A 10330-nucleotide genomic window follows, 5' to 3' on the forward strand; every position below is an offset into this window, starting at 1 on the left:
ATAATCTTATTACTGATAAACCTTTTTCCACAATGTGTTCTCTCCCTGTGGCTTACTGTCCTGAGACAGTGAACCTAGAACCTGCTATCTGCATGGATGGGAAGAAAGGGAAAAGTATACCGAACACTCTACATCTCATGTGGTGTTTTGCATTCCCACCTGAAATGTTACATGGTCCACCATCAGCATTTATTCATTCCACAGACTTTTGGAGCCAGACACCAAGACTACAAAGTAATTGAAAAAAGGAAGGTGAATGGGAATTTGGGAGTAATACATACACACTACTACATGTAAAATAAACAACAAGGACCTACTGCCTAGCACTGGGAACTCTGCTCAATATTTTGTAATAACCTATATGGGAAAAGAATCTGAAAAGAATGTATAACTGAATCACTTTGCTGTATACCTGAAACTAATACAACATTTTAAGTCAACAATACTTCAGGTACATACATCCAATACTTAAAAAAAAAAAAAAAAACTTTTATCACAGAAAAGTGCAAACACCTGCATCTTCAAGGCGCCATCTGTTACTTTCTGAAGTCTGTTTCATGGGTGTATAAGATGAAAGTTGGGGAAAGATGTCAGTTAAATTTATGCTTTCTCTTCACTAAAAAAAAAAGCAAAATACAATACACCGTGGGAAAGACGCTGTTGTAAGACTTCCACAGCAGCCAGAGAGAGGAGAGGCTCCGGACCTCCACGGCCAGCATTCTGTAGGCAATGATGAGCTGGGTGTGGGCCCAGGTGAGAGTTCTGTAGAGCACCCGCATCGGCCAGGATCTGATGAACTCATTGGCAAAGGTGTGAATCAGGTAGTCGGCTTCCACCATCACAGCCCAGCAGAGGAAACCAAACACCTGTCCTGGGTGGAGTCCGTGCCACCAAGCCGAGAAGACGAATGTCTGCAACAAGGGCCAGGTCCTGCCCTGCTGGAAAATGAGGCGTCGGAGCCACCGAGCTGTGCTCTGGTTGCACTTTCTGGTGAACAGGGCTATCCTGTGGGTTGTTTCCAGCGTCCAAATGTCCTCATCAGGGATGTAACCCTCCTCACCAGGGCTCTGACCAGACTCAGATCCAAAGCCCGCTGCGTAGAGGAGGGAGTCATCCAGGAGCCAGTGGGAGTAGCAGGTGAGTTTGAAGAGCCCAGCAGTGGACCACGTGACAGAGACGCACTGCAGTTGCCGGCAGTCCGTCAGTCCCGTTCCTGCGCTCACAGCCCGCCTCACCACGACCTTCAGACACTCTAGTCCCAGAATCTGCAGACCCCTCCGGGTCAGAGCCCAGAAACAGTGCCTGGGATACAAACCGCTGGGCCCTTGAACACGAGCCTGAAATCTCTGGAAGGAACACAGGGGACCTCCTAGGAGAGCAGGGAAAAAGAGCAAGTAGCTGAAATAGGGCAGAGCCTTCCACAGATGCTCAGACAAAGAGCTCTTGTCCCTGATGCCTCTGCTGCTGCTGCCTCTTTCCCCTCACGAATGTCCAGAGACAGGGATGTGACCCTCTGGGTCAAGAGCATGAGGGAAGTAAGAGTGACACAGAACCTGAAAGAGATTTTTTTTTAATGTAAAAACACTCCACATTTACTTTACCCCCTTGCAGTGCCTCACACAAGACCCAATGGCAGGGACTTCCCTAGTGGTCCAGTAGCTAAGACTCCATGCTCCCAGTGCAGGGGGCCCGGGTTTGATCCCTGGTCAGGAAACTAGATCCCACATGCATGCCACAACTAAGAGTCTGCATGCCACAACTACAGATCCCATGTTCCACAACTAAAACCTAGCCCAGCCAAATAAATATTAAAAAAAAAAAAAAAGCCAGTGGCAAATGGGTGGCTCTAAACAATTAAGACCAATCTCATGGCCTGCAGTTCCCCCACAAAGACTCTTGGATTAATCCAGAACCACAGGCTCCTCTGAGCAGGATGGAAAGGTAAATGGAGAAATGAATCATTAGAGAGGCAAATAAAAGAATGACGAGGCATATTACAGTGAAATGTTGATTATAGCATTTCTAAGAATACCTTATAAGGATTAGGATCGAGGATCAGGGAGAAATTTATCACAGAAGAAACAAGACCTTAGTTCTGTTTCGTCTTAGTTCTTCCTATAGAGACTATAGGAAGTTGGAGATTTGGGCTAGGAACCAGTCCCTGACTGCAAGATTCTGAAGGCTTTGGGATCTGGGCTGAGGAAGAGTGAGTCAAGCTAGAGGTTCAGGGTGTATGCTGAGTCATTAGCAATTTGAGGTGTGTTCTTAACCAGTCGCCTGACCTGTTCCTGCTTCACCATCACACGGTAGAGAAGATCCTGCTGACCAAGGAGAAAATTAATGAAAATTACAGTGACACACTGTACAATCAGGAACACTGTCCTGTGGGGAGAAAATGGCTCTGTTTCCCAACCTTTGCTGCTTCTGTGTCTGAGAGCTTAAGGACAACTGACCTCCTTACTTGACCTATCAAACAGTAAGGGAAGTAGCCACCAAATGCCACTAACCCCTGTTCAGTCCTCTTCTGTTAAGGGCTGAAAGTGTCCTCCCCCACCCCGAATTCATATGATGGGGTCCTAACCTCCAATACCTCAGAATGTGTATATTTGGGGATGGGTCTTTAAGAGGTAGTTAAGGTAAAACGAGGTCATGAGGGTGGGCCCTAACCCACGATGACTGGTTTCCACGTAAGAAGAGATGAGGACCCAGACACACACACAGGGAAGACCATGTGAAGCACAGGGAGAAGACGGTATCTACAAGCCAAGGAGAGAGGCCTCGGGAAGCTGAACCTGCCAACACTTTGACCTTGGACTTCCAGCCTCCAGAGGAAGCAAATGTTTGCTGTTGAAGCCACCCTGTCCGCCGTACTTTGTATGAGAGCCGGAGCAAACTAACACGTTTTCCCGCTTCAGCTCAGGTTCAGCCTCCCTCCCGTCCAGCCGGGTTCTGTTCAACTTGCCCCTGCAGCCCCTATCAGGTCCCGGCTTCTTCCTGAAATCCTAAGCCACCACATCCCAGTCCCTATCTCCACCCACCATCTTGCCTCTTCTTCAGAGGAGCAAGCCCTGGAGCCTCTGATGAAAACAGTCAGAATAAAGAATAGGATCCTGGGTGTGGGAGGGATGACAGAGTAAGGCAACCAGTGGCAGCTAGACTCAGAGAGGGGACCCCCTTGACAGGCCACCGCGCCAGTTCACCGAGCGACCACGAAGCCAGGCCAGTGGTGACCACAGCGAGAGCCAGCGACAACAGGCTTCAAGGATGGCAGAGATGCCTGTTTCCCTCGAATCCTGGTGACCTCACTGACTCAGGTAAACACGTCCCTAGACTGTAATTAGCGCCCCCCCCCTTTTTTTTTTCCTGGATTGAATGACTTCCCTTTTTCTGGGGGATGGAAGAGCGGAGTGTCAGTGAAAGTAAAACTCTTGCAGAGCAGGTGTGTGGGAAGGCGGCAAAGGTTTATGGCAGATTTATACCTTCCCTGTCCTACTGAAACAGCGGGGAGGCTGCCGGCTATGTGTCTAAACTACCTACACTGAGGCGTGTGTACTCTGCTTAGTCACTTGCAGGCCGGCCTCATCTGTGGGCCCTGGGACTCCGGGTTCACCCCCTTTCTCGGGCACAATGTGAATTACAGCTCGTGCCAGGCACTGTGCCATGCAGGCAGCGCATGGTAGTGATTAGGAGATTCGTCATACAATTACACTTATATTCATTCATTAACTCTGACCCAAGAGGCTTGCAAGATAGGTATTGCTATCCCCCAACACACACTTACACACACCCTTTATTCCAGAAAAAAACATTGAGGCTGCGAGAGGTTGACTGACTCACTCAAGGTCACACTGCTGGGATATGGAAGAATTTGGATTCAGACTCAATGCCCAGGCTCTCCCCAGCAGCACCCCGGTGCAAGCAAACCCTGGTGGGCTCCGTAGGAACATGGGAACGGGCTGCTTTACCTCGTGGAAGGAGCTTCTTGCAGATAATACTGTGTATAGTGCAGACCCAGCTGGCACAGCATCTGCCAGCTCATCTGAAAGAGGAAAGTCAGCCTGTGGACGTCCTGGGGGCCCAGCGAGTGGTTCAGGACCACGGTGCAGCCCAGCGAAGGAGCCCATGGCAGCTACTGCCAGGACTCCTCCTACCACCAGAAGGAACAGGTACCTGGAACACAGAACGCCTTGGAGCGGTGCGACGGATGAGTCCCTTCCCGTGGCAGCCCATCTGTGGAACCCAGTGGAGGTGGGCGCCCCCTCACCCCTACAGAAGTCACACTGTTGTCACTCTGAAGTATTCCTCCTGTTCTTCTGAAGGAGAGAAACATGGAGGGTAGAGGCAGAGTCCATTTGTAAACCACTTCTGCAGGAGACAAATCTTGATTTCTGCCTCTGGGACCCTGGGCAAACCCTCTTTGAGGTCTGCCAGGCCAGTGGGGAGATACCTGTCTCCAACAATCCCGTGGGGACCGGTCTGGAATGTTTCCCAGTAGGGCCACACCCAGCCCTGCGCTTGCTGCCCAATCAAAGTGATGGGAATCTAGGATCCAGGATCTAGGAGGACTCTAGACATCATCTCATACAGATGAGTCTCTTCTCTTTCCACAGAGCTGCACCCCCTGGCCCTCAAATGCCTCCCTTTGATAGTGTTTGAAAACTCAATTACAAAGTCTTTAAGTGTATCGTTTAATAATTTTTGTCGTCTGCATACATAGTTTAGCCTATTCTCCAAATTCATACAAATAAAATCATACAGTATTTGCTTATTTGAGTAAAGCTTCTATCATTAGTATAATATTTTGTTTTTAATTTATTGAAGTATAGTTGATTTACAATGTTTCAGGTGTACAGCAGTGATTCAGTTATACATATGTATATTCTTTTTCAGATTTTTTTCTATCATAGGTTATTATAAGATATTGAGTGTAGTTCCCTGTGCTATACAGTAGGTTCTTGTTGTCTGTTTTATATATAGTAGTGTGTATATGTTAACCCCAAACTCCAAATTTATCTCTACCTCCTCCCCAGCTATCCCTTTGGTAACCATAAGTTTGTTTTCTATGCCTGTGAGTCTATTGTCTATTTCTGTTTTGTAAATAAGTTCATTTGTATCATTTTTTAGATTCTACATATAAGTGATACCATGATATTTATTTGTCTTTATATCTACCCTTAATCCTCTCTACTGTACTTAAAGTTCTCATGACTTGGTGTTTTTTGTAATGTTGTAAATACCTACATGAGTGAAGCGGTTTGTGGAGCATGTCTCCTTTGGAAGCCAGTGGATGCCCTCTGGATCTGCAGAGGCACCAGAGTTTCCATATTATGAGGACTCGGCTCTTCTTTCCACAGTATATGGAGATTTGTTTGTTTTTTCCTTTTAACTGGTGCCTAGTTAATAAATCTGAACAAAGAGGCCAGTAAAAAAATCTGAAAGAGGGACTGAGTCGTCAGGGCCAGGAAAAGTGAATGAATCTCTATGTCACAGGGTGTAGATCACGGCTTCTTGGCCTGTGACGCACACACCTTTGCAAGAATTTCTTTCTTTCTTGAGGGAGACAGCAGGTGCTTCAGTGTGCGAGGCTCTATTCCACAGGCCCTGGCCATTCCTGAGCTGCAGCCTATGCTTGGGATGACTCCTCCTCTACCCGCCCAAGCCTTCGCCTCCCTGCCATCGGAAAATAGGGGAGAACACTTATTCCTTACACAGCAGAGGTGAAACATGAAACAGTGCTCTACCCCAAAGCAACTGACCTGGGGATTTGTAAACATTATTATGTCTACACATGTACAATGCAGGATGCATGATTTTTTTGGAGCACTTATTTTATTCTGGGTATTGGGCCAATAATTCCTTTATATGAAATATCTTCATTTAATCCTTAAAACAATCAAATGAGGTAGGCATTATTATTTCCATTTTACAGATGAACTCAGAGAGTTTATTCACATACACAAGGACACTCAGGAAGTGAGGGACCAGGACTCAACAGGCTAACTCCCAAAGCCAGCAATCTTAACCTATGGGAATTAGCCCTTATTTTTGCACTTGTTTTGCTTTATTGTTTGTGATTCTTTCTCAATAGGAAACTTTTTTTTTTAACAACTGCTTCCCTCGTCTCCTAAACAAAGGTAAAGCGCCATCAACCAGTTGTGAAGATGTAATAACCTACCATATTTTAATCAAACTCAGCCATCCTGGTTGCTACAAACAGCTAAATTTTACTTACAAATCCCCAATATATGAAAATCCTAGTTTCCAAAAAAAGTGAATTATTAAGAGGTAGAATTTTGGCAATGGATTTTCACTTTACAAAAGGATATTCCATAAAACCTTTTTGTAAAAATAGGGACTGTGGGCTTCCCTGGTGAAGCAGTGATTGAGAGTCCACCTGCCGATGCAGGGGACACGGGTTCGAGCCCTGGTCTGGGAAGATCCCACATGCCGCGGAGCAACTAGGCCCGTGAGCCACAACTACTGAGCCTGCGCGTCTGGAGCCTGTGCTCCGCAACAAGAGAGGCCACGGTAGTGAGAGGCCCGCGCACCGCGGTGAAGAGTGGCCCCCGCTTGCCACAACTAGAGAAAGCCCTCGCACAGAAATGAGGACCCAACACAGCCAAAAATAAATTAATTAATTAATAAACTCCTACCCCCAACATCTTCTTTAAAAAAAAAAAGAACTATAGGTGCAACTGGCGCACAGAAAAGGAATTTTTGAAATTCAGGGGAAGTGGAGAAGAGGGAATGCTTAAATTGGCTCTGGAAGGATGTTTCCAAACAGATGGATAGTTTACTCCAGGCCACAGATGGCACAAAGACCTACACAAACAGTAGAGCAATTAATGGGAGAAAAGGGCTCCCTAAGCAATGAATAAGCTCACATCATAGTAAACATATGAAAATGCAACCACAACCCCCATTAAATATACTTGTTAGGTTCAGAAGAATTGAGTTGCACTTAATTTGTTAGGGAAAAGGTTATGCTTTTTGTCATTTAATTAAATATTTATTAATTCTTACTTGTACTTTTTGCATTTTGGAATCAGCACATTTTATTTGCAGGTCTCAAACATTTTATAGGTTCCCCGAAAGGCTTATAGGCCCTAGACACTGTAGCTAATATTGATAAATGGTCCTTTTTACAAGCATGCCATGGTGGTTAATTTTATGTCAACTCAGGCTATGCTGCCCAGCTGTTTGGTCATCACCAGTCTAAATATTGCAGCGAAGGTATTTTTAAGATGAGATTAAAATCAGATTTAAATGAGTAGACTTTTAGTAAAACATATTACCATCTAAAATGTGGGGGGTGGACTTCCCTGGTAGTGCAGTGGTTAAGAATCCGCCTGCCAATGCAGGGGACACGGGTTCGAGCCCTGGTTTGGGAAGATCCCACGTGCCGAGAAGCAACTAAGCCCATGAGCCACAACTACTGAGCCTGCGCTCTAGAGCCTTCGAGCCACAACTACTGAGCCCACGTGCTGCCATTACTGAAGCCCACGTGCCTAGAGCCCGTGCTCCGCAACAAGAGAAGCCACCGCAATGAGAAGCCCGCACACCGCAACAAAGAGTAGGCCCCGCTCCCCCCGCGCGCAGCAATGAAGACCCAACGCAGCCAAAAATAAATAAATAAAATAAACAAAATGTGGGTGGGCCTCATCCAATCAGCTGAAGGCCTTCAGAGCAAAGACTGAGGTTTCCCCCACCACCCGCAGAAAGCAATTCTGCCTCATAGAAACCCTGCCTGAATTTCCCACTTGTAGATTTTGGATTTGAGACTGCAAGATCAACTTCTTCCAGCCTGGGGGGCTGTGTAACCACGTGAGACAGTTTCTTAAAATAAATGTGTGTCTCCCACGGCTTCTGCTTCTTTGGAGAACACTAGCACCCATGCCATGGAGGTCTTTTTTTTTTTTTTTAACATCTTTATTGGAGTATAATTGCTTTACAATGGTGTGTTAGTTTCTGCTGTATAACAAAGTGAATCAGCTATACATATACATATGTTCCCATATCCCCTCCCTCTTGCGTCTCCCTCCCACCCTCCCTATCCCACCCCTCTAGGTGGACACAGAGCACCGAGCTGATCTCCCTGTGCTATGCGGCTGCTTCCCACTAGCTATCGATTTTACATTTCTTAGTGTATATATGTCCATGCCACTCTCTCACTTCATCCCAGCTTCCCCTTCCCCCTCCCCGTGTCCTCAAGTCCATTCTGTACTTCTGCGTCTTTGCGTCTTTATTCCTGTCTTGCCCCTAGGTTCTTCAGAACCTTTTTTTTTTTTTTTTATTCCATGTATATGTGTTAGCATATGGTATTTGTTTTTCTCTTTCTGACTTACTTCACTCTGTATGACAGAATCTAGGTCCATCCACCTCACTACAAATAACTCAATTTTGTTTCTTTTTATGGCTGGGTAATATTCCATGGTATGTATGTGCCATATCTTCCTTATCCATTCATCTGTCGATGGACACTTAGGTTGCTTCCGTGTCCTGGCTATTGTAAATAGAGCTGCAATGAACATTTTGGTACATGACTCTGTTTGAATTATGGTTTTCTCAGGGTATATGCCCAGTAGTGGGATTGCTGAGTCGTATGGTAGTTCTATTTTTAGTTTTTTAAGGAACCTCCATACTGTTCTCCATAGTGGCTGTATCAATTTACATTCCCACCAACAGTGCACACACCCTCTCCAGCATTTACTGTTTGTAGATTTTTTGATGATGGCCATTCTGACTGGGCCATGGAAGTCTTTCAAATTAATTTAGACAGACATTGCTTAAAAATGAATAGGTGTTTACATGCTTGGAGACAACAGGATGTTTTAAATTCATCCATGTATTTATACAACAATTATTTTTTTAGTATCAACTATGTGTCAGGTACTGTGGTGAGTAAAGAGTAGGGACAAACTCATATGGCCTTACTTTCATGGAACTTAGTCTTTTGGGGAGGTAGTAAAAGAAGTACAGCTGGTGATGGATGCTATCCTTATCCCTTGGAGATAACCAACAGTATAGCAAGAGTGACCTATTTTTAAAAAATTTTTATTTTATATTGGACTATAGTTGATTTACAATGTTTTGCTAGTTTCAGGTGTATAGCAAAGTGACTCAGTTATACATATACATATAAGAGTGACCTATTTCTGACTCAGTGGTCAGAGAGGCTTCTCTGAGAATGAAGGTCAGTTTCTTGTATCAACTGAGCTGGGCTACAGTTCTCAGTTATTCAGTCAAACGCCAGTCTAGGTGATGTAGTGAAAGTATTTTGTTGATGTGATTAAATGCCATAACCAGCTGATTTTAAGGAATGGAGATTATACTAGATAATCTGGGTGGGCTTGATTCAATCAGTTAAAAGGCCTTGGGGCAGAACTGGAGCTTCCTGAAGAAAGTCCACCTATAGACAGGGCTTCACTCCATGTGTTGGAGTTCCAGCCTGCCCTGAAGATTTCTCACCTGCCTAGCCAGCCCCACAATCACGCTGACCAATTCCCTGAAATAAATCTCTTAATATATCATCTCCTAGTGGTTCTGTTTCTGTGGTCGAACCCTGGCTGATACGCCCAGTATATGACATCTATCTGAGACTAGAGTCAGAAGCGGGGGTGGGGCCGAGGGCAGGTGGAAGCTGTTTGGGTCTGAGATTCAGCCTGGCTTCCTGGAGAATGAAAGCGTGATTAGAGAAAGAGGAAGAGAACATGAAATTAAAGAAGAGAGAACTGGGCAGGGGCTGGATTTTAAAAGGAATGGGAAGTAAAATAACTGAATTTGGTTTTTAAAGGATGATTTTAGCTACAGGAGAGTGGCTTGGATGGGGGTGTGATTTCAGACGTCAAGGGTGGAAGGGGCAGGCTACAGGGGGAGGTTAGATTAGAGAGCTGGCAGAGTAAATGATGCAAAGTGTGAGAATGAGATGTAGGAGCCGCAGAACTTGTTGGTGAATTATGTATGGAGAGGTGAGGACTGCCAAGGATGACTGTTGAGTTTCTTGCTTGAGCAACTGGGTGAATGGCGGACTCCTTTAGTAGATAGAGATCAAATGACCAACTTGGATCCTCTGGAGAGAGGGCAAGGGCGTAAATCAAAAGATCTGTTCTGGACATTTTAGGTTTCATAAGACCTTGAGGCACCCAAGTGGACACGTGAAGTAGGCAATGGAATAATCAGCTCAGCAAGGAGGACAGAATTGGAGATACTAACCTGAGACCTACAGCAGGTAGAGGGTACTTAATTTACGGGAATAACGAGCTCACACTGAAAGGGAAAAGGGCCCAGGGTTTAGCGTTGGATCAAACTAAACGGCTGTTTTAAATCCGAG

General features: G+C 45.4%; 1 protein-coding gene across 1 annotated transcript; it reads right to left on the reverse strand.

Moving 5' to 3' along the window:
• Positions 1–590: 590 nt before the first annotated feature.
• On the reverse strand, positions 591–5324 carry MBOAT4 (membrane bound O-acyltransferase domain containing 4). The gene is given in 5 exon segments (XM_059049537.1): positions 591–1447; positions 1450–1553; positions 3966–4103; positions 4105–4170; positions 5242–5324. Coding segments are annotated over 5 exon segments (1248 nt in total).
• Positions 5325–10330: the final 5006 nt, after the last annotated feature.

This window comes from Kogia breviceps, chromosome 20 (assembly GCF_026419965.1).
Source record: "Kogia breviceps isolate mKogBre1 chromosome 20, mKogBre1 haplotype 1, whole genome shotgun sequence".
Classification (NCBI taxonomy): Eukaryota; Metazoa; Chordata; class Mammalia; order Artiodactyla; family Physeteridae; genus Kogia; species Kogia breviceps.